This window comes from Cebus imitator, unplaced genomic scaffold (assembly GCF_001604975.1).
Source record: "Cebus imitator isolate Cc_AM_T3 unplaced genomic scaffold, Cebus_imitator-1.0 Scaffold319, whole genome shotgun sequence".
NCBI lineage: Eukaryota > Metazoa > Chordata > Mammalia > Primates > Cebidae > Cebus > Cebus imitator.
The window spans coordinates 1,109,951-1,135,812 of record NW_016107634.1 but is presented as its reverse complement, the minus strand read 5'-3'; the positions used below and the strand labels follow the sequence as shown (position 1 = coordinate 1,135,812).

The following is a 25,862-nucleotide window of genomic DNA, read 5'->3' as shown; positions in this document are numbered from 1 at the left end:
GTAAATTCTCACTCCGTCAGTTCTCGTGAGAGCTGATTGTTGGGGGACACTGGCACCTCTCTCCTTTCTCTCTTGCCATGTGATCTCTACACTCTGGGCTCCTCCTTCCCCCTGTACAATGAGCAAAAGTTTCCTGAAGACTTCACCAGATGCTGGTGCCATGCTTCTTGTACAGCCTGCAGAACTGTGAGCCAAACCAACCTCTTTTCTTTATAAACTACCCAGCTTCAGGTATTGCTTTACAGCAAAACTAAGACATCAACCAGCGATAGCCCTCACCCAGATAGCCCTCAAAGCAGGCAACTCTGAAGGCCTCTTCCAGTTCCCTGTGAAATTGGCTAATGCCTCTCTTGTGACTGTACCACAGATCAATGCCTCCCTCCACCCAGCCCTGGTGCTTTTACTTCCCTACCACTGTCACTCCTGAGGTCACTCAATAAACTTCAGGCACATAAATCTCACTCTCAGAGTCCCCTTCTTGGGAATCGTGAGCTAAAATAATGGTTTGGATCTGAAAAGGCAATAATATGCCTATCTTTTTATTGGAGAAGACCATGAAAAAGGAAACACTTTCCATGTAAAAGGAAAAATTTCCTCTCAACATTTGCCTAGTAGATATCAAAATGGAATGCTGTGTTTAACCAAAATTGCTTTTAACCAGCTGAAACTAATAAACAAGAATTATACCTATTTACTGACTCTCATCAAAATAAGAAAACTTTCCTAACCAACTGTTTAACCAACTTGAAGGTTCTTTGGGACTTACTTGACTTGTTTAATCAACTGTGGGTATACTTTTGGATTAACTCTGCCCTATAGGGAGTGGTAACTCCAATTATTAATCAGTAGAACCTTGATTTTTGCTTCTCAGCTAGGTATTCAGCTCATATTCCTCTGCCTGGATTATAAACAAACTAAGGACTGGCTCTGCTCATCACTGTGGTAGTCAATTTAAAAAATACATAAACATGCTTTTTCTTTAACAAGAGAGAATTTTACATTTCTTTCACTTCTTTGAAATCATATTTTGTTTCTTTTTTTTAAACTAAAGGAGATTTTTTTTTTTATATCAATATTTCATGTCTGTTTGGCCTCCTATGCTTTTATACCTGGGGCAAAGAGTGAGAAGAATCCTTTCCGTCATAAACTAACTGAAGAAAGGCAATTTGGAAAGGGAGGTCAGCACAGAGAATCACAAATGTGTTCTCAGGCAGGTAAGATTCAGGGTTTAAGGAAGAAACAAATGGTGAATGAGTATTTGGGAACTGCTTCCCTTACCCCTTTCCAAATCTGCCTGCCCCAGGGAAACCCAGGGTATCCCAGGAATGGGCACAGTTCAGCTTGTAAATATCAGCTTAGTGGCTTCAGAACTCCTGTTTCAATCTCCGGATATTCTTCCTCATCTGCTGGTGGCTCTCTGGACATTTCTGTCCCTTTGTCTCTCACCTTCCACCTCTTCCTCCCTTCTTTCCTCTCCATATACATTTCTGTTCATGTTCCTCCTTCAATTTTTCTCTTAAATGTCATTATTTTCATTTCCCCAATGCTTCCTTTTTTCTATTTTTGCCCTTTTATGAATTTTCAGTCTCTTATCTGCCAAGAATATATATATATAGGTATGTGTGTGTATATATATATATATATATATATATGTGTGTGTGTGTGTGTGTGTATATATACACATACACACATACACACACATATGTACATGCAAAGACATATATGTACACACACATATACACATGTATACATGTGTAAATGATTTTTGCCCTTCTATGAATTTTCAATCTCTTATCTGGCAAGAATAAGTATATATACACACACACACACACATATATATATATATATACACACACAGATATACATATACACATATACATATGTAAATAACTATAACATGTTGATTATACATTTAATGAAGAGATATTTATTACGTTACATTTATATGTTTTCATAATTTCTCAGTTTTATATGTCTTATTAATTTAAAAGGCAGAGAAGTATATTTGTCATTTCTCTCTTTAAAAAACACTATAAATTTTTTGGCTATTTGTACATAGCCTATAATTGATCTGCTTTGCATGAAGAAACTAGCTGTCATCAACTGGCATCCAAATATGAGGTGCACATTTACTCTACCCTCTTTTACATACATGATCTCATCTATCTGGCAGTAATTCTAAATAGGAGAAGAACACAAAGATTTCCAGAATGGTTGGATTTGCTTTTCTGATTGTGTGTTCATCTATGCCTAAATTACTATATTTAAAGTAGTCATTTTGATAAAATGTTTTTACTTGCTAATATCTAGTTTATCCTTCAATCAAACCCAGCAACAAAGAGAGAGCAAGAACATATGAAATACGTGATGAGATCAGTCCCATAAAAAGACTGGAATCAAAGCCGCAGATTTATCATGAGACACGTGACTTGGGCCAGATTCCACAAGGAGGAGGATAAATATGTAGAAGCAGAATCAGCTCTGCTGAGGAAGTGAGAGAGAAAGATGGAAGCCATTTGTCTCTGAGGATCATATGAACAGGGGACAAAGGGGTCATTTCGTTATGTACCTGGAACATTTTGGGACCATATCCCCATTTTGGGACCTTTTGAGTGCCAGCATGATGCCACAAGTGGAAAACTTCACACCTGACCTCGTATGACAGCTCATAGTAAACACTTTGTTTCATACACAAGATTATTTAAAATATTGTATAAAATTGCCTTCGGGCTCTGTGTTTAAGGTGCGATATGAAACATAAATGAATTTCATATTTAGACTTGGGTCTCATTCCCAAGATATCTTAAGTATATGTAACTATTCCAAAATCTGAAAAAAAAAATCTAAATCCAAAAATCTGGTTCCAAGCGTTTCAGATAAGGGAACCTCAATGCATATGCTGCATTTAAAACTGCTTTCAAGAATTGATGTTTGAAATTTTTAAATTTTGATTTTTAAAATGTTACCTTGTTTATTTTTATAACTTTTACAGATGAAGAAACAAGATAAGCTTTCAAGTTGTGATTTACAAACATAATGCTAGGTTTGGATGCTTGTTTCCTTCAAAAAATGAGTCAAAGTAGCCATAATTATTACTATACTTTTTTGCATATAGATTTTTTGAAGTACTACAGACAACTTGGTGTTTTCTAAATTTTGATCAAATGAATGCAATGTGTAGATCTAGTGAAGATCTGAGACATGTTTACTGTATAAGAATGCATTCTGCCTCTAACCATTGATTGAATACAGGTTTGCATTAAACAATATGTGCTAGATCAATTCCATCTGCCTCTCCAGTTCTACTCTCCATCCTCCTCCACTCAATGACTCATTGTAAAGAGTTGGCTTTTACAGATTGCATCAACGAATCCCTTCTGCTCTGGTTTCTGATGGGTTTCGCCACTAGAAATTGAAGGTAGGTTTCGTCGGTTTATTTCTCCAGCCTGTAGGTCACCACAGGCTGGCTGAGTCCTGTGACTAATGATTGCAGCTCCTGGGAAGGGGTCCTCTCCATCTCCTCACCTCTTCAGACTTGGCTTGACCATAGCTCCTTAACACTGCTAGTCACAGTATTCTCCACTGTTTCCTGTGGTTCCCCCTTATGCTTTTCACACAATTTAAATATTTTCTTCCTTAAACTCTTGTCAAATTACATAATTTGAACGTGAGCATTTCGTCTCTTTTCTGCCTTGACCCTGACTCTTATGTAATACAGTACTATGAATGACAATGAAAAACTCCAGAAGGGTTATAAACTTGGTAGCCTGAGGCATTCAGCTAACTAAAGGAACTGAGCAATTAAATCATGATTTGTCTCATCTGATCTCTGTTAAAGCCACACCTACTCAGCCAAATACGTATTTAAGGCTCAAGAGAAAATTAGTCCAAACATCATTTTATTGTTGATTTTAAAAGTAGAAATTAAAACCACAAACACTCTTTAACCACAAACACTTCCAAAAAAAATCTGTAAAGTTTGCAAGACATCAGTTGTGAAAAAAAAAAGAGAAAAGTTTTGCTAAATGAAGCAATTATTTTTCACTCCTTCCCTATGAGTGAATCCTTGAATAATGTGTGGGTGTGTGGTTGTGTGTGTGTTTGTGTGTGTGTGTGTGGGGGGGGGGATGAAGTGAGATTTAAAAGTCTATGAATATATAAGAATATACAACACTATTTTTTTTGATGAAAATTATGTATAACACCAACATTTAGAGTGAATTTTCGTTACTTATTTGGTACATGGAAACAGTCACAGCTTTCTTCTAGGCCAGGGTTGAAGTTGGGGTTCAAGGGAGGGTAATTTATTATTTGTCAAGGAGACAATCCCACCCATCCCATAATTGTTTGATTCTTGAAGAATTCATGGAGAAGCTGGATTATAAATACAAGAGATGACTATAATAGTACAATATTTTGAAAAATGACATGACGAGCTCAGATCACTGACTTCCCCACTGACCACTGACATGCAGCAAGTTGTAAGCACAGCATGACAGCTGGCTGAGATCACTGGCAGGAAAGGCGACACATCAGCTCACGGTAGAGGAAGCCCAGTTCCTCCCGTTCTGTTGACCATGCCAACATGAGGCCAGGAGAGAGATTTTTTGAAGTACTACAAACAACTTGGTGTTTTATGCAATATGGCACTAGGGAACCCTTGTCTCAAAGTATATAATGTTTATTGATCTTCTTTTAATAAAATCCCTCCCACTCCATTACGGCTTATATTATTGAGGTGGTGCCAGCTACTGGGCTCTGCTGAAGATATTTTTCCAAAGTGAAGGACCTATTCATCCAGATTCTTACTACTCTTTACATTTCTGACCCCAAAAATGGCTATGCCTGCCTGGCTGCAGCATCTCTCTTACACTCACACGCATGCACACACACATACACACACACACAAACTCTTATGGTAAAATTACAGTCGATGATTCATGAAGTAAGAGAAAATCCATAAGCCCCAAAGCAACATCTTGGAAGAGGTAGATGGACCCAAGAAAGAAAGGTCATGTGAGAGTAGAGGTGTGACTTCCTTTTCCCCCGGACATGTAAGATGGCCAGTAAGAACTGGTACAAATCCTTCCACTTCCTGCTTCCTCCTTGTTTGCTTTGTTTTACCTCATCCTGCTTTCACCCTGTGTTTTCATCCTCTTTACAGGGTAAAAGAAAACCAACTGAGAGCCACTGGGTTGAACTGGAGACAAAATACTGGTTACAATGGAGGCCTAAGCCCTGGAGGCTAAGGTGTGTAACCTTCCAGAGAAGAACTTCATAACCAATGGTTACAGCATATTTTCTTCCCAGGCGTGGGGCAAAACAACAAAATTAATGCAATTTTTCCAAGTTTCCCTCACCCTCCACAACCCTACCTTAGGCAGCCAATATTTCCTTGCATTACTCTACTGTCAAAAATGCTGTCCTGGGCAGCTCACGCCAATGCTTAACCCAAAGGAGTCACATGAATAAACCAACAGATGAATAATTATTGAGGAATATATTCCCCAATATTATCTTACTCTCCACAAAATCAAAACTTCCCTTTACTGATGACCATCAGCTTACTATTAATATTTGTTAATGTCATTAATAAAATTGATGGTGAATCTCAATATAAATATATATCCTCTGGGAGGGTTACACTGGTGGTGAACCTCACTATATGTATTTATATATATATAAATATATTTATATATACATATTTATATATATATTTATATATATAAATATATATATAAATATATTTATATATATATTTATACATATAAATATATATATAAATATATTTATATATATAGTGAGATTCACCACCAGTGTAACCCTCCCAGAGGATCCTGTCATCCTTAAAGTAGATCTTTGTACGTTGGAAAAAGCTATAACCCAAGTTTTTGGGGGTCAGTGACACATGGAATCTATGGCATTTAGTAGTATATAGTCATGACACCCCCACCCCTTGCCCCAGCTCACTTTTCCAAGTGACACTGCATCCTGTGGGGCCTATACCCAGTCATGATGACAGAGGAGGTTGATATAAATAACCACAAATAAAAAGGGCATCTCTTCCACGAACCGGATAATGTCCCAAGGGAGCAACACATTTCTAGCTTCTGACCTTGTTGCCCTAAATAGTTCTGCCCCAACACAATTATGTATTAGCAAAACCCATTGATTTGCTGCTACCAACCAAAGTATGATGGGCCGGTTGTCTTCACAAGGGAGTTTTCACAAAACAGTTATATTTTCAAAAGTTATCAATGAAATTCACTGTAAGAATGCATCCATGTATCTTAAAATGAGCTAATTCTTTTTATTAACACCATTGCCTCATGCAGTGAGTTCTAGAACAACTACAATGCCTCTTAAGGAAACCTGGACAAGTAAGGTCTTTCAGAAAGGAACTGATGTAATGAACACTGGATTTGGGGACAGGACTCATCTACATCAGGTGCTTGCAGAGGCCTGGGGAGCCTCCTGCAAGGCCGTGAGGTGGCTGGGCTCTTACCTTACCACACTGCTTACATTTCCCCTCCTGCCGACGCCTGTGTACCCAGTGATGACGCACAAAATTCTGTGGGAAAACAAAATTAAATCAATATTTTAATTTATTTCTAGAGACAGGGTCTTGTTCTGTCATCCACGCGAGGGTACAGTAGTATAATCATAAATCACTGCAGCCTCAAGCTCCTCTGCTCAAGCAATCCTCCAAAGCTGGGACTACAGGCATGAGCTACTGCACTTGACTGAATGTGTTTTGATTTGCAAACCTCAATATTCATTTTATAATGTTGTAATACTATTGATTTATATAAACCAGGATCTAAGCCCAGATGAGCCCAGAAACAGATATTTATGGATATGACTTGTTTAACAATAAACATGAATCTACTTGGACAAATGAAGTTAGTCCTCCACCCCTGATGTCTTTCATATTTGTACATCCCACTTCTCACGCCCTCCCTCCACATCCTCAAAGTGGCAAGTGGTCTTACCAGATTGCTGTTACTCTACTGTCTTACTAGTCAAACACTCAGCAGATTTGTGAACACAGTAGAGAACACTGGGCTGGGAGGTAACTGAGGCAGGTAAAAGAAATATCCAAAGAAAAGTGGGAAGGTGAAGGGGAGAAGCTGAAACAACAACATCCAGTTCAATTTAACAAATAGTATGTAGTGCTTTATCTGTGCCAGGCAGGCCCTATATCAAACATTCTAGCTAGAGAGAATGTCAATCAAACTCTCAGAAATAGATCTCCTAATCCAAGACTTAGGTGTGAGAATTATTCACCAGACAGAATGAAGAAAGAAAAAAGCTGAAGGAAATAGATGTCAAGGACAAGAGGCATATCGATGGTGTTTTTGCAATGGTATTGTGTTTAAACCATCCTTGGGCACTTTGAGCTATTAGAGATTAGCTTTCACGGTCTATCCTTGTCTCAGACTGCAGAAAATACAGAAAGTCCTTTTCCTCCCGAGTAGAGAAGCACTCCTGGGGCAGAGTCAAGTAGCGCCATTCACTATTAGTTCTCAGGATACATTACAAGAAAGTCATCCTCAGGACTAAGAATGCAGGCAAGCCCTAATAATTTACAAACAATTTAACATCAATACCCCTAAAGTACTCTTTGTTTTCTTTTGCCCTTTTCTGTGAAAACACGCTTTACATCATACTAACATGTCTACTATAGGATCTAGCCATAGTCCCTATTTTCCCTTTAAAAACCGCTTTAATATATATTCAGTTATTCAAATTTTTCCTACATATCAGGCACTGTTCTATTAGTAAGTACAGGTAGACAGACAATAGATCAGTGTAGAGGGGAAAAAATGTTATATGTCAAGGCATGAAATTCACAGTGACACGAATACCGCTAATAAGCATTAGCATTATCAATACCGAAATGCCACCTCCATTTCTCTGAATAATGTCAAGTCCACTTAAACTAAAACTAGACAAAGATCCTGGAAGAATAATGATCTTTTAACTATAATCAGATAGAAGGGAGCACAATGGTCCCACAATTTAGTCTGATTTTTGTCTTGCTTTTCCTACTACCACAGTTTAATAAAACAAAGACACAAGCTTAGGTTGTTCTAAGAAAGAAGCTAATTATAATAGCTAGCACTTGTTGAGTACTGTGTGCCATGCACTTTAAAAAATATTTTATAAGTAATAGTTTGTGCATCTATTTCCATCATAGTTCTTTTAATCTTCATGAGAATTTTCAGGAGTAGAGATGCCACTTAGTTGGAATGTATCAATAAAGTCCTACGAATTGTTGAACTATTGAAATGCCTGTGGACTGGTAAATTGCAGTTTAGTGCCCCTACCATCTTCCTGACTCCTCCCCTGCTGCCACAGCATCCACTACCTCCCTCAGGGGAGAGACCACTTCCACCTCCTCATTATTAAGCAATTACGATGTTAATATCTGACATGATAGGTTTCCAGGATCCTATTCCAGTGACGTCTCTCTTCTGAAAACAAATCATGTTGCAATGTTACTGGTTCCCCCAAAGAATCTCAGAAGGCTGGGCTGGGCCCAGCCGGTGGTAACTGTCTGTACAATCTTAAATTTCCACGTGGACAGACAATCCTGGGTCCTATGGCTAGCTGCGGCTTTCAAGAAAGTGACGGCAATTCCAGAATAACCTGCCCAGTTATCAGTATCCATCTCATCAGTTCAGTGCAAAAATTCTACTGAGGATGAAGGTACTGGACCTGCCACCTCTTTTCTTTGCAGCTGAGGCTACTGCCGACCCCTCTGGCATCTGCCTACTCAAGAGGTAAGATGAGAACCTTAGTCCACTGCCTGCTTAAAAATAAGAGGAAGAACCGGAGCCAGCTTCCAACTGCAGGATATCCCAGTTCACACTAAAGTAGGGCACATTATCAGAAGTTTTGATTTGAATGGTCAATATCATCCTCATTTTACAGATAAGGAAACTAATACATATAGTGGTTACTTAAAATGTAAAGGTTAAAGTGAGGGTCCAAACCCAGACAGGCTGGGAGCAGAATCTGTGCTCTTACCATTGTGTCACTGTGCCTTTCCTCTGTCCCACAAGACAGGGCTCACAATACTTCAGCATGACACACCAACAAGTGATTTCAATGACAGTCAGTAGTAGAAACATTGAATATATAAAAATGTCAGTATCATACTTAACAGAAAAATGTAAGGTAATTGCCATTAGTATAGCAGAAGCTGAGGGAAAATGAACAATATCATTGATGTTCAGAAAAATTCTGTACATAATTGAGATTACAAATCACCTAATGACTATCAATTTAAGAAAGAACATGTTGGAAACATCTGATGCAATTACGTTTTTGAAATCATGGCTGACTCATGGGATCATTTAGGGAGTGACAGCTCTACTCAAAAGAGTCAGCCAACATTTTTCACAAATCAACAATTACTTAGAAAGCTTAGGACGGACTTCATCATGAGTACCACAACACCCAGTTGTCCCTTTTTCCCAGGAGATATGTTCTAAGACTCCCAGTGGATGACTGAAACTATGGATAGTTTACCAAACTTTATATGTACAATGATTCTTCAATCTAATAACTGAGAAAACTACTGAGTGACGAATGGGTAGGTAGTGGACACACTGAACGGACAGGTGATTCATATCCCAGGACAGAGAAGGATGACACAAGATTTTGTCATGCTATTGAGAACAGCATGCAATTTAAAATTTATGAATTATTTATTTCTGGAATTTTGGACTGTGGTTGACCTTGGATAACTGAAACCTTGAAAATCATGGATAAGAGGGAACTACTGTGTATCATTTGGTAAGCAGATGTATAATATCATATAGTTTAGTTGGGGAATAAAAAAAGAATGTTTTTAAATTATTATTTAAATATTACTCTCTATGGTTCTACCATTTGTTAAATTTTTTAATATCATCCTTCCTAGAAAATAAGTAGAAAACTAAGGCATGGATTGACAAACTAACTTATAGAAAATCACTATCACAGAAGAAATTGAGTAACTGTCTTCAAACTACAGCTCTGTGATAGGAGATGTCCACCATCCTTCTCTTCAGAGTTCTTCCAAGGCCCAGTATAAATTTATTCTACTGCTGCTTAATCATTGTTTGAACAAAGCGAACATTTAATACATGTGTGTTGAACTGAATGGAATTATCCACTTAATTTCTTTGACTTTTAAATCACATAGTTACCATGGAGGAGGGGAGGATCATCAATTGCCTTCATCAATAAGAAAAAAAAAGCATTACTCTAGAATCATTGCTATTTTCTAGTCCTTATATCCCAAGCACTTTAATTTCTCACACTCTTTTCTTTTGACCATTATTAAGAGCTCCTAAATTGCTGAACTGATGTTGGACTCAGGATCCTTAACACTGCAAATGTAAGTGTTGATACATTTCTGTTAACATAGCAAAGCAAGGCTCCTAACACCATAAAACCTTTTTATTGCTCATCAATAACTTCTGAATTATTCATATACAACTTCAAATACTGGGCAAGGAAATGGCTATTACTTTTGGGTGTTAAAATATTAGTAATGCATTATTTCAGGGCTTGTATTCAGTACTGTTAGCAAAAATACATAACACAACTGTTCAGCTATTCTCAGTCAATCGAACTGGGATAAAAGACTACAAATTGAGTTCAGTATATACTGTTTGGGTGATGGGGTGCACCAGAATCTCACAAATAACCACTAAAGAACTTACTCATGTAACCAAATATCACCTGTTCTCCAAAAACCTATGGAAATAAAAAATACACACACACACACACATGTATTATTCATTGAGAGTTTGAAAGGAGCTTAGAAATCATAACCTAATCTGTTATAGCTTATGACTAAGAAAAAGGAGATCCAGAAAGATTCAATTTAAGAGGACTCCAACAAATATCTATTTAAAAACTGCCACATGTCAGGCACCATACAAATGCCAGGGCATAGTGACCAACAATCCATGCTCCAGAGACTCTTACCACTTAGTGGAAAAGAAGCAGAGGTATAATCTGAACTAGGCTCATACTAATTCTGGAGCAAATGTTCTTCCATTTACTAAGTAAACACCTAAATTAGTAGTAGTGAGAATTCTTAATTTTTAATTAAGAATATCAAATGGGTCACAGTCGGTGAGTCATAAGTTTCATCTCCAAAATGTCCTTTTAGATCAAGAGTTCCTAAACATTTTGGGAGAAGTGAACACCTTTGTAAATGTATTCGATCAGCAGATATCCATCAATCACATACTCTCTGTTTTGGTGCAATTAATTTAGAACAAATTCCACAAGTGACCTCCCCAAGTTTACACTAAAGAAGGGAGACATTCTTTAGACAAGTGAACAGTAATATGCATAAATTATTATGGCATACAAAGTGCCCTCTTTGATAAAGAACAATAAGCTATATATTTAAACGTGGTTGTTAAGGAAGACCTCAGCAAAGGACTGGAATTTGTGGCCCCTCAAAATTCATATGTCGAAACCCTAAACCCCAAAGTGATGGTAATAGGTGAGGCATTTGAGAGGTGATCAAGTAATGAGGGTAGACTCTTCATGGACGCAATCAGGGTCCTTATAAAAGTGACTGCAGAAAACTCTCTAACCCTCTTTCCTCCGCATGAGAATACAATGAGAAGGTGGCAGTCTGCAACCCCAAAGAGGGTCCTCACTAGAACTGGACCATGCTCGCACATTGATCTTGGACTTCCAGCCTGCAGAACAGTAAGAAATAATTTTTGTTGCTTATAAGCCACCAAGTCTATGGTATTTTATTACAATAGCCTGAAAAGACTAAGACAATGTCTGTGTGGGGATATTTGAACTAAGGCCTAACTGTAAGAAACAGTCATGCAAAGAGATTTTCAGTACAGCAGTGAAATACACAAATATTCAAAGGTGAGGAGTATTTTGGTGTGTGCCTCACAAATGGAAAGAAAGTCCATGTGGAGGCTGGAAAGGCAGTCGTGGCCCTTTTCATGCCAAGACAGTGGGTTTGGTTTTGCTCTAAGAGTTATGGAAACCACTGGAGAGTTTTAAGCCAGGGAATATTATATTAGGTTGTTGCAAAAGTAATTGCTATTTTTGCCATTACTTTCAATTACTTTTGCACCGACCTAATAACCTACTTTTCATTTTGAAAGATCACTCCTTTAAATCATGGGTGGATTGAAAGTGAAAACTGAAGAATCACAAAGAAGCTTTTTCATTGGTCAAAGGGGAGAGGTCACAGTACCTTAGTTTAAGGTGCTGGTGATAGAATTGCAGATAATGGACTTGAAATATATTTTATAGATAAAATTGAAAGGACTGGCAAATGAATTAGATGTAGGCAGTCTGTGAGAGAAGGAATAAACATGACCCCACAGTTTTCTCAATTGAGGAACCAGATCAACAGCCATCTCATTTCCTAAGATGCATAAGATTGTTTTGAAATTGTTTTTATGGTGAAGGAAATAGTCTAGCGTTTGATGTATTATTTTTAAGACGGCTGTGATACATTCAAGGGACATGCCAAGTGGAACTCCAAGAAATGCAGACTGGAAATGTAAAGTTAGGAGTTGTCAGCCCACATGGCATTTGAAGCTATGAGACTGGATGAGCTTCCCTAACAGGAGTGGGCAGAGAGAAGAGAACACAGACAAGAACTAAGCTCAGAGGGATCTGCAGAGGTTGGGGGAGCGAGCATGAAAAAGAATGAGCAGGGCTACCCAACGAAGCAAGAAGAAAATTAGGAAAGGATGATATGAGGAGCCAAGAGAGGAGGGCGTTCCGAGAAGGATGGAATATGTAATACCTTAAAATTTTTGAGAGACTCGATAAGGAAAGAAGAGAAAAATAAATAATACCTAAAACATGTAGCATATAGGAGATCATAGGCAACACTGAGAAAAGCAATTTCAGTAAATGGATAGAGTAGAAATCAGATCAGAACAGGTTACAATGACTAGAAAGTGACATACTCAAAATAATTTATATAGTTAACACTTTCTGGAAGCTTGGCAGTTTGACCACAAAACTGAGAATTAGAGCAGCAGGTAAGACACAGTTAGTGGCTAAGAAAGGTTTTGTTGTTGTTGTTGTTTTTTTTAATGATAGAAAATATTAGAGCATGTTTATGCTGATAGAAATAATCTAGAAGTAGGGGAGGGGATGAAAATATATAAAAGGAAGGAATTTCCAGTCCTTGATAAGAAGACAAGGGAGAATATCCAAAACGCTTATGGAAGGTCTAGTCTCAGAGAAGTGGTACAGGCTAATAAAAACCAAAAGCATCTAGTATTAGAAAAATTGCACAATTAAAATTGTCTCTCTTTCTGTCTTCCCCTGCCTCCACACTGACCTATCTACAGAGAGAGATACATATAGGAGGGCAGGAAGCCAAAGGTAGGCATAGGAATCCCCTGGTCGGAAAGTCATGAACTCCATCTTAACATGAAACTATCCCTTCAGGTTTCCTAAATAAAGCACCTGGTTCATTTGAGTTATCACTGAGTTATCTCCTGGTCCACGCTGTCTGCACTCTGCGTGACACTGAGGCACCACAGCCCTATCATTCTTCTGCTCTTCTCACCCTGCGCAGGGCCCACAGCCTTCCTGTGGCTGCTGTGCTGGACAAACACAGTGGGAGAAGACACCCGATGGGGACAACTATGATTTTCTCCTTCTACAACTTCATCCCAACCTACTCTCTTTCCATATTTTCTCCCAGTCCTTTTGCTTTGTCACTAACAATTAGAGCAGTCATATTCATGTTGTCTTTTTTCATCAACTGTCTCTAGACACTTGTGATTCTCAGGTATCGCCTATTCCTAGTCTCCATGTTCATCTATTCCCTCGGCTTTAACTACTGTGTAAATATGCTGACGACTCACAATGCCTGACCTCCAGTCCAGTCTTCCTCATAAGCTCCAAACTCATATACCCACTCAACCTTCCATTGGACATCTCCAATTGAGGACAACAGGCACACCTCACACTTCACAGTTCTACAACTAAACTCATTACCTCCCCACCCCATCCTCAAATCAACTCATTTTCCAACATCCAATCAGTTTTTTTTGTTTGTTTGTTTTTTAGCAGTAGCTCAGTTTAGTCTGGGCTCCTCTTTTGTCCAAAATCCAATCAATTACTATATCCTGTGAATTTTGTTTCCTTCAAACTCATATCTACCCATGTTATTTTTAGTTCATGCGATCATTATTAATGCCTAGATTACTAGCATAGCTTCTGAAAGTTGTCGCTGTGCCTCCAACTCTTGACCTGCATGGTATTTCCTCCACACTGCAGACTGAACGATATTTGTCTTGAAGTAGTTTAATGCCCCCCTCCCAACTATCCCGATGATAAAACACTCAACTGGCAGCACGTGTTACAAGTACCTTCATGGTCCGGCTCTTGCTGTCTCAGATCTCACATCCTGCTCAGTATGCTGCTCTTTCTCACTTGTACTTATGTGCTCTTCCTTCCATCCAGAAGGCTCTCACCACTCACCTTGTAACACCCCTCCTCTCACTTAACTTAGGTCCTTAAGGGCTCAGCTTAATTGCCACCTCTTCCAGGAAGCCCCTTCTCTGATTCCTTTCCTCTCTTTCCTATTTGTTACAACATAGAGCTTATTTGAGGAGTAGAGACCAGCCAGGGAGGTTTCCAAGGGGTAAATCTGTAAGTGGAACTGAAACTCGTCTCCCTGAGAAAGTATGCTTATCAGAAATCATTTTTACCAGACTTTGTCTTAAGGAGGATACTGTAACAGATGGCAATGTTTGGGAGGCAGTGAATGAGTGCCTGCTGGGCAGGCTGAGCTACGTTCTAGGAGGACAGGTTCTGTTCATTGAAGGCTTTTGTTTCGCTGATTGGGGAGTGCAATTTTGGGCCTGGAGCTAAACTGTCCAGAATAACACAGGAAGGCCGAGAACCCTCCCTGCCTTCACCATCTTTGACTGAACTGCGCTTGCTGTCTCCTCTAAATAAAATTTGAACAAACAAGTGCTGTTTCCTCTTGTCATACCTCTGCTTCCCACTAACACACCGGTAACAACTCTTCATTCTAAATTCCTATTTACCTGTTTATCTTCACGTCCAGATTTGAGGGTCAGGGACTGAGAACTGAATGCAGTTCTAGCTTATGATGTATTTACTTATTTACTTAACAAACGGAAACACTGAGATTTAGAGAGCTTAGGTGAGACGCCCAAGATCACACAGCATCACGGCTGGTTTGGAAAGCAAACCATCTGACTCCAGGGCTTATGTGAATAACCAGTTACTCTGCTGCCCCATGAATAGCTTATACCCACTCAAAATTGAATAATGAACTTAAAATCAACCAGAAAACAATAAAAGTTTATTTCTTTCTCACCCCTTGAAGTCTATCACTACTGCCTCCCCCTGGCCTCTGGTTCATTCGGTAAGTTCTTAACTCCCCAGGACATTTTATGATAATAAAGTGCAGTGTGTACATGTTGAGAAGACTTGGAGATTTTATTGATGGTATTTATTGATGTGTTAACAAAAAATTGATGTGCAATGGAGAGAGAATTTATTTTTTTATTTTCTGGTGAATATCTATGAATCCACTGAATCAGTGAAAAATCAAAGGTGATACTTGAAATAAAGCTCTGAAATACTCACTTCTCTTGGCGACCTTGAGCCTCCTTCTCGAAATGTTGGTTTACATCTGAAATTAATCTGTCATTTGAAAAGAAAAGTATATTATATTAGAGATAAGCATCAGATTAGACTGCCTTACCTGAAAAAGAAAAAACCAACAACAGTGACAGATATTGAGACTGCAAAACAAAACCTTCAAAGAACAAGGAATAATACTTTTCTTAGTCTTTTGAAATCATCACATTAGATAATCAACAGAAAGCCCAGGCGATTCTGTATCTCCAACCCCTTTCCTTCATTCTCACTGATGAAATCTAAGTACCTTTAAACAATAATGTTCTTACACCACAAACGTGAGAAACCGAGATAAGAAACAGCCCGGAGGAAAGAGGTTGGCCGCTGAAACTACCCAGCTGGGTTTTGGTTTGGAAAAGTAGAAAATAGAAACTTGAGATTTTTTTTTAGCGTTATGATGATTATTCAAAGACAACAGAGTTGTTCTTTATAAAAGGATTCAGCACTTCCTTTCTTTTAGAGGTGGAGGTTTCCTAGTGGGCACATTTACATCTTGGTTAGCTAGTCAATAAAGTGAAAGGAGCAAAAGAATGAAGGTAGAGATGAGGCAGGGAAGTTGGGACAGAAAAGATAATATTAAGATAAAATGTTGGTAGTCATTGCCACAAGATATCAATTAGGATCAACTGGTCATGTCAGTGAAACTAAATGAATGTCCTGGGAAACTAAAATATTCCAATTCTTTTACCCACGGCAGCTCAAGAACATAGATAGTACACAGAGAACATAGATAATACACATGAAAATGGAGTGAGAAGTGTGAAGGGGAAGAAGATGGCAGACCAGTCACTAGTGGAGCCTTTCCCATCCCTTAAATGACAGATAAATGAACTCAGCCAAATCCACTTATTCTGGAGGCTTGACACCACTAGGATGCCACTTCCAGCCCCACCGACACGTTTGAGCAGCAAGAGGAGGAGCCCCACAGACTAAGAGCTGGCTTCCAGCTTGCTTGCTCCCTTGGAGGCACTTTGGGAAGAAGTAAACCACACACGTCAGATACATTTGAACAACAATTAAAAACAGCTTATAGAATTTTTTCCTTCTTTAAAAAAAAACAGCTTGTGGAAAAGCCTACGGGCAAATAGTAACGCTTGAACTGAGATGATACAATGAAAGAATCAGCACACACCACAGGCTTTTCCATCTAACTGTGTTATTCCTTTTCCCAAGAGTCCACATAAAATGATATCAAATTACCCTTCAGCAAACAAGACAGTGAATGACTCTTAACGTTGTCTTTCCATGATTAATCTGGTAATAATGTTGAACCTCCAGCTTTTTTTTTAAAGGGCATTGTTTTCAAAAAGTTGGAACTAGAAATTTACGCCAGCCCTCCGAAGACCAAATACTTGCAATGTAACAAAACTGCAGCAGGTGGCGTGCTCTTACCTTTTCTAGCTGCTCAATGCAGGCGGTGTGGACGACGATTTTACAGACTGCACACTTCCTCCTGAGAGCTGATTTCTGAAACATTCAATTCAAAAGACAAGAAAGAAATGTTAACAGTCTGTTCTGAAGAGTTCCCTAGTATTAAAGAGGGCATACATAATATATACATAAATACAGCAAATATTGCAATATTTCTATTACTAAGCAAATTTAAAACTTCATCTTGAATATCAAATAAGCTGACAAACTTTATCAACAGTTCTCTCCACTCACTATGTAGCTCCGTGTCTGTGTGACTTAGGGTGGGCTAGATTGTCTCTTCAAATAACAATCATAATAATAGCTCCAATATTTTGAGTGTATAATAAGAACTAGGCTCTTTATTCTGTCATTTCTGTTTCAGAACCTTACAATAGAGGCATTATTCTCTTCCATTTAAAATATTTTTTACATTATCACTCAAGTAGCTAAGGGGCAGGACCAACATCCAAACTTAGATGTAAGGTGAAAACAGGAATTCTTTCCCTATCGCCAAAGTGCCTAGATTTTCAGGGGCCATTCGTTTTAGGCTTCTATCCCAGGCGTGAGTCTAGACTAAGTTACTCAGGTTCTGCCCAAATCTTCCAGAAGGAAAAGAAGGCAAGTTCAGCTTTTACACCCAGGAAACAAGAATAACCACAAAAGCAGCAAAAGCTGCTAATAGGAATATAGCATTTGCTATGTGCTCTTATAAGCACTTCACAAATAGTGCTCACTTAACCCTCACAACCCTATGAAACAGGTCCTATTCTTAATTCCATTTTACCGGTGAGAAAAATGCCCAAGGTCAGTGAATTAAGACACAGCAGAGCCAGGGGGTCTGGCTTCAGAGCTCATGCTTATAAGCAGAACACAATTCAGCCTCTCTGACAGTCAGTACTGGTTTAAAATTATAATAAAATAAAACTTTTAAAGTTTTTCTTTTTCCTCTCATAAAAAATAGACTGCATGGAGAGAGATGAATGAGTGGAATCGACATTTCATCACTGCCAGTGTCATGCAGGATCTAAGATAGGAAAGCTCAGGCCTCTCAACAAAGGACAGACTGGAAGGAGCAGGCGCATGAATAATTTCTGTGTTTGAGCCTGAAAGAAACGTAATATAACTAAGCCTATTTGTCAAATGGTCTATCAACGCATCCAAGTGTGAAAGGCCCTGAGTTCCTGTCCTTAAGGAGCACTTAGAGATTGCTGGCAACCTTCCCCCTTCTGAGGAATGGTTTCCCCTGCTGAGGTATAATTTTTGAATCAATTGTGTCAGGTAGGTGAGAAGAAATAAAGTGTTGCTGCTGCCAGAGAAGTCTGGAGGAGCTGCAAAGCACCACCGTGGAGGGGCAGGATCGGAAAAGAAGCTGCAGCCTCGTAGGTCTTGGATGGCCGCATTTGTTCAACATGGGGTAGTTACATATTATCAGCTGCCTACAAAGAACCTAAAACACTGCAGTACTGCAGCTATGAAACGTGTGGAACATATCCACTAAGATTTCTTTTCCCTGCTTGCAGATGCTTTCATTACTCTTGGATTTCCTCTTCCTGAGAGAAGAGCATGGTGTAGCACATGAAATAAGTTTGACAATTGCTTTTGCACATATCAATGATAAAAGAAACCAAAGCATCTAGCTACACTACTGAGCAGTGTCTTGTTCTATTACTAACAAAGAAAATAAAAGAAAAAGGAGAGGGAGGAACAAGAAGACATGAAGTAGTAATCATAGCAGCACAGCAGTAGCAATCAAAAGAACAATTAAAAAGATTCTATTTGGCTCTACAGAGTAGAGCACCCATAAGCAAATCATGGTCTCCCTTCTGTTTCCTATGGATATCCTGGTGCAAATCACTTCTTTGGCACCACCTGCAGAAAATGCATGGGCCACTTGAGTCACATTGCTAATCAGAGTTACAGTGACGCTAAGGAAACTAGAGTTGATTTCTGTCTATTCATTTCCCATGAAACTCCTACTAAATTACGTTGTGGATAAGCAAAGCAATATTACCAAAGGTAGGCAACTACTTACGGGCTGTGATTTAAGGATTCCTGAAAAGCCTCCCTCCTTGCCAATAACTCCTGTTCTAGTCTAGCATTATGCTTGACACTATGCTCTGCATTAAGTTCTACAGAGTTCCAGGGATTTTATGTGCTCCTATGAAAGTCACTGAAGATGGGAGGAGGACACAGAGGAAACTCAGGAAGCCTCATGCATTCAATGAAACGGGATTGCCTCTTCCTTTCTTTGTTTTACAAATCGGGACTCTGAGTCAAATTACCTTTTGAACAAGGGATGTGGGCTAGAAGACCTTGAGAACCCGTGGCTTAAGATATGTTATGTTTCAGCTTTCTGGAGCCTCATGTAAATGCACTAACATCATTCATAAGAATAATTTAGGTGCAATGTTCTGCAAATGGTAATATATGGAGTCAAGTGCTGTAAGTTATAAAACTGATTTTAACTGAACTATATTGAATTTTAAAAGATCCTCTTGAAATATATTATGTACTTACATGCCTTTGAGGCAGAATATATAGACCGTATTCTAGATTTGCCTTCATAAAGACTACAACATGATATAGTCTGTAGACTGTTCCAAAGAAAAGTCGTTTTCCTGTTTCCTGTCCTACCGTTTGGATAGAGCTCCTTTGAGTCACTGTTGCCGTCTTTTATTGCTCTCAATTTCCTAAATGGCAGCTTCTCAACAGCTTTTAATCTGAGAAATCAGATAATCACAGTTTACAATCATATGTAAAATTAACGAAATAAATTGTGAGTGAAGGTCCAAAGTCTTTTGCCTAAGTAAATAGATTTTTTAGTTCCTTAATTGATAGAAACTGTTTTAGCAAATCTGGAATTCTAACCACTGACTTCTTGGTTTATGACTATGTTCAACTGGCTAAAGTGATTTGAAGTAGCTGGATAAAAACTTCAGGACAGAAATTGCCCAAAACATACAGAATTTTGTGCTTAGTTAGGCTGCAATTTTTTTTATTTTGAAATTTCTAGTGCTCACTTCGGCAGCACATATACTAAAATTGGAAATTTCTAGCTAAATACAAAGGTAAAATGCAGGAATCCAGACATTCTAAATACTATAAATATTCACTTTCTCCTAAATAACTTATATGAGCCACTGCTTCCTTCACTATGAAAGGTGATAAATTAAACTAAGGAAAGTCACTTAAAAGTATGCAGTAGGTTAGCTCTTGTTTTATTTTTTTTTAAACTCAGTTGGGCTCTTGTCCACCAGAGTGGAGTGCAATGGTACAGTCTTGGCTCACTGCTATCAGAATAGGCTCATGTGGTTATGGAGGCTGAGAACTCTTAAAATATGCCATCCACAAGCTAGTCAGTGAAATCGTTTGGATACTTGTCCCTCGCCAACTTTCATATTGAATTGCAATCCCCAGTGTTGGAGGTGGGGCTTGGTGGGAGGCGTTTGGGTCATGGGGGTAGATTTCTCACACATGATTTAGCACCATCCTCTTGGTGCTATCTTTATTATAGTGAGTGAATTCTAATGAGATCTGGTTATTTAAGAGTATGTGGCCCCTTCCTCTCTCTCTTGCTTGCTCTTGCTTCACCACGTGAAATGCTTGCTCTTCTTCTACCATGATTGTAAGCTTCCTGAGTCCTCCACAGAAGCTGATGCCAAAGCTATGCTTCCTATACACCCTATAGAACCATGAACCAATTAACCCTCTTTTCTTTATAAACTAAAAAAAAAAAAAACACCTGCCTCCCGGGTTCAAGCCATTCTCCTGCCTCAGCCTCCCAAGTAGCTGGGATTATAGGGATGCACCACCACGCCCAGCTAATTTTTGTGTTTTTAGTAGAGACGCGACTTCACCATGTTGGCCAGCCTGGTCTTGAACTCCTGACCTCAGGTGATCCTTCCACCTTGGCCTCCCAAAGTGCTGGGATTACAGGCATAAGCCACCATGACCGGCCAAGGTTAGCTCTTATTCTTCACATTGGGACATAATTATAGAACCTAGCACAAAAACATAATTTAAAAAATAAATATTGCCTAGAACATGAAACGTTTAAAAATTAAAATTATTTAAAAAACAATAATTTGCCCTCCTAGATGAATTTAAAGGCCCGTTGAACTTACTGCTTTAAATACCAAGTGGCACCTAAGCACTCTGACTAAGGTTTTCCTAATTTTGCTGGTGTTAGTATTCAAAAGAAATTTATTTGTAGATGTGTGGCACAGGGTGGGCGGGGGGCGAAGTGGGACATATCTGTTTAAACTAAGACAAAATAGAATACAGTATGGATCACATTCCATTATATTACACTGCTCTAATAAAAACATGACCAGCATTTACTTAAATAATAACACAATGACACATATGCTAGGTTTTAGGATGGTGGGCACGATCTCACTGGCAGCCACACAGTGGTTATAAGAGAAAACACATCCTACATGTTTCCCATGCTGCAGGCACTGCTGGCATTCAAAGTAGTGACAGCTCTCCACCAATCTTCAGCTCATAGCAGGCATGGGAGAAAAAGTGTCACAGCTTTAGACCACTGGAGCAGGGGATGGGGATTGAGGAGGACAGAGGGATCAGTGGCAGGCAGTGGAAGAGAGTAGACAATGGTCCCTGATAAGGAGCTCAATATTTAATCCTATCCCACCCAACTACATCCCTTGCCCAAGTCCGTGACCTATATCTACCAAGAAACCTATTTTTTTTTCTTCCTTTGAGCAAGATACGTGATTTCTGCTAAGTGACAATGAATATCTAGTGGGAGTTGAGAGAGTTTGATAGAGAAGAAAATGAAAGGAAGGAAGGGAAAGATGGTGGTGAAAAATAAAGATGAAAAAGAGGGAAGGGAAAAAGAGGGGAAGAGTAGGAGAGAAAGGAGAGGAGAGGGGAGGAAAGGAGAAGGGGGTGGCTGCTTGAAGGCTTCGGGTTACCTAGTTTCACAGGCCTGTGATTTATAAAAGGATTGGGGCCTTTTTGCTGCCCAAGGTAAAAATTAAAATCTGTCATTCCCAATCATGAGAAGTTTGACACCCAAGAAGCACGAAGCAGGTATAAGGCTGGCTGGTCCCTTCCGAATAAGGCACATGCCAAGCCTTATTTCTCCCTGCAGTGGGACCAACTGCGCTGCCTGCTGACCACATAGCTTCTGCTGTGGTCCTAAGAGCTTCCCCTGTGCCCTCCTACCTCTACAGGTGCAATCACCAGAGATGGGACATGGGGAAGGAAGTGGGAAAAGAGCCAGCAAGGCAACCTTTTCTTAGTCTCCCCATCTCAGGAGAGCTCAGAGGCCAGAGCCTGCTGCAGGACCAAAAACACCAGGGCAACGTCTGAGATCGTGGGACCTCACTCCAGAGTTCTCAAACCTAATGCAAGAAATCACAGCTATGAGGCCACAGTGAGCAAACGGATTACAGTCAGGAAAGGGGCTCCAGGCAGGAACCAACAATACTGGGAGTGCATAAGGAGGCAGATGGGGAATGCTGGGGAAAGGGCCGGAGGGGGGCCGCATGGTGAGAAGCCAGGAAGAAGGACAGAGGAGGCTGCTGGGCCAGGGCAACCCCGAGCTGCCTCCCAGCTTTCTCCCCAGCTTAGCCTCCTAGATGGGAAGATTCACCCTGAGGACTAGAAACTGAAGGAAGGCTGAAAATCAGGCAAAGGGGAAACTGCAAGAGAGGCCAAGAGAGTGAGTGCTCTCCTCCTTCCCCTTCTCCTTCCCTTTTAGACCACAAGGCCGAGTCCGCAGTAGCACTGTAGAGACAAGGGCAGGAAGGAGGGGACGTGCAGCCCTGACGGGACTGTCTTTTCCTCCTCTTCAATGGTGGGGCTAATGGAATGCTTAGGAAAGTGGAGGGGAGGAACCTTCTTAAGCCCTTAGAATGTCAGGAATCTGGTGTCCTTTCTGTAGGGATCACCTCTCTGGCAGCCTACACAAGAACCTTGTTGCTGTATAAACCAAGGTAAATAAAAACAAGGGTTCTTTGATTTATGTAAAAACCTAATTAGAAGAAATGACAAGCATACTTGGCAAGTTCTACTTCTCTGGGGAGTCTGAGATGCAATCTATAAATTGGCAATAGGAAAAATGAAGAATGACATTATCTGAAAGTTCCATTAATATGATTTCAGGGCCAAAGCCCGACCTCCACTGTCACTCATGCAGGATCCTCTTTTCCTTCAAAAGAATATAGAACATTTTGGACAAACCAGAAGGGTGGCTAGCTGAAGTTCCAGCACACTCCTATTATCCTCAGTATATCACTAATTCGGTCTAAAACAGGATCTCATGATTCTAGACCAAGGAGCAAAGAGGCCACATGTCTGGAGGAGTCTATGATCCAAGTAGAAACTCAGATCTCTCCTTAGAGGTTCAATTGCAGAGAGACCTCATTCCACATTAAAAGCCCCCCCACCACCCCGGCCCTTAGTTGTGCTGGCCCATGTTGGAGGGCAGGCCTTCATTTGTCAAGACCCCCGGTGTTTGAGCAACATGATCTGTGGACAGGCAAGGACCTGGTGAGGACTGAAACTCTGAGATAGCCCTTAACAATCAACACCCTTGATAAGGGATGATGTCAAAAGTATCTCAGAATATCTGGAAGAAAAGCAGCCAGAACGACTAGAGATTGGGTTGGAGATTCTTACAAAGGAGTACACCAAAATACTCATGCAACGCTCAGATATACACCAATACTCCTGAATCTGCATATGCCAGGTATCTGGAATCACAATGGTTTGAGTTATCCTATGTAACTGAATCTTCCATATGGCTGAAACAATCTGTTACTGCTGACTTTTCCAGAATATATTTATGGAAATTTAGTCCACCAATTATTTTAACCATCACCATGTGTATAAGGCGATGTGAGTGCTGTACAGGATATAAAGAGGAAGAAGCTTCTGTCCTTGGAGGAGCTAGCAAGCGACTTCAGGAGATGAGAGGGACTTGGAAGACGAGGTCATTAAGAGGAGAGAGCCACACGTGGGTACATGCTCAACAACAGCTCGGACAAGAAAAGCTATCATTTAGAGGAGGGCAAAATCTGAGGCTGAGCCAGTAAAAGGGGGTCTAGCAGAGAAAGCAAATTCTTGAATTTGGCCTTAAAAGGTGTATATTAAAAAAAAAATCAAAGGCATTCCAGCAGGAAGAAGATCTGAAGTCTCTTTATGTAGTAGGCACCAATGCCTCCAAAAAGGCATGTCCATTGGGGGACGATTCCTGGGCTCCTGGGTGTCTACATACAGGAGTCATTGGGCTCAAGGCTGGTGGTTGAGTGTGGAGGTTTGAACGGTATGTCTGGGGGTAGAGTAGGATGTCCTCAGACCTGGCAAGTGGGTACACTGGCTGTGTTAAGAAGCCAGAGGAGCTGTCTCATGAGGAGCTACAAGAGAATGGGACAATCAGAACTACTCTCAAGAAGCCATGGCCTTCAAAATTACAGAGTTACAGGAAGGTGAAGGTTCGCCTGTGTGTTTACATGCTGCTATATTCCAGCACCAAGAACACTGCCTGACACAGTTTTTCTGGAAGGAAAGGGGCAGGGAAGAAATAAGAAAGGGCTTCGGGCATAGAGCTCTCTCCCCACTTAACCTCTCAAGCCAGCCCTGGTCTGGAGAATTGGTGGCTTAGGAAACATTAGGAGACAAAACCCCCACCGGGACATAGACAGTCTCACAATGAGCAATCCCAAGAGCAGCAGTAATGAGACGCCCTCAAAGTGTTTGAGGAATGAAAGCCCTCTGCCCACAATAGGGAAAAAATAGTGTGTGGCTGGGCGCAGTGGCTTACACCTGTAATCCCGGCATTTTGGGAGGCCAAGGCGGGCAGATTACATGAGGCCAGGAGTTTGAGACCAGCCTGGCCAACATATCAAAATCCTGTCTCTACTAAAAATACAAAAAATTAGCCAGTCATGGTGGCGGGCACCTGTAATCTCAGCTACTTGGGAAGCTGTGGCATGATAATCGCTTGAACCTGGGAGGTGTAGGTTACAGTGAGCCAAGATCACGCCACTACATTACAGCAGCCTGGGCGACAGAGCAAGACTCTATCTCAAAAAAGAAAAAAAAATAGCATACAGGCGTCATGGTGATTATAACTGAACAACTATAATATTTTTGTGAGCACAAATCAGATCTCTTCTGGGAGCCCATAGGACTATCTGACCCATAGGGCTATTTTGCAGAAGACAGTGTTACAAAGACTACACAAAGTTAAAAACAGTTACATCTGTTTTATCATGGCTCATGTGATGCCACCTGTGTCTACAGTTTAAACCTTGAAATATTTATTTGGGAACAGTTGCAGGAGTGGGGAGAAAACAGACAGAACCAGGGATTACAGGTATGAGCCACCGCGCCCAGCCCTGAAAAGCTGTTTTTGTCTCACTGAACTTATATTCTCCTGTGAGATGTCGACAACAAACAAGAGAGGTAAGTATAGTATATAATATATTGATAGAAATAGTACTTGCTGGGCGCGATGGCTCACACCTGTAATCCCAGAACTTTGGGAGGCCGAGGCGGGTGGATCACGAGGTCAAGAGATCAAGACCATCCTGACCAACATGGTGAAATCCCATCTCTACTAAAAATACAAAAATTAGCTGGGCATGGTGGCGTGTGTCTAGTCCCAGCTACACGGGAGGCTGAGGCAGGAGAATCACCTGAACCCAGGAGGCGGAGGTTGCAGTGAGCCAAGATCACACCACTGCACTCCAGCCTGGGTGACAGAGCAAGACTCTGCCTCAAAAAAA

General features: G+C 40.1%; 1 protein-coding gene across 2 annotated transcripts in view; it reads right to left on the bottom strand.

Moving 5' to 3' along the window:
- DGKI (diacylglycerol kinase iota) overlaps positions 1-25,862 on the bottom strand; it is a 450,254-nt gene that overhangs the window by 240,776 nt on the left and 183,616 nt on the right. For both annotated transcript variants that reach the window (XM_037729856.1, XM_017504298.2), the window contains exons 4-6: positions 17,083-17,157; positions 15,637-15,693; positions 6,506-6,571 (exon numbers count right to left, since the gene is read on the bottom strand). In XM_037729856.1, coding sequence (XP_037585784.1) covers positions 6,506-6,571; positions 15,637-15,693; positions 17,083-17,157 — 198 coding nt within the window. The remainder of the gene's footprint in view (positions 1-6,505; positions 6,572-15,636; positions 15,694-17,082; positions 17,158-25,862) is intronic.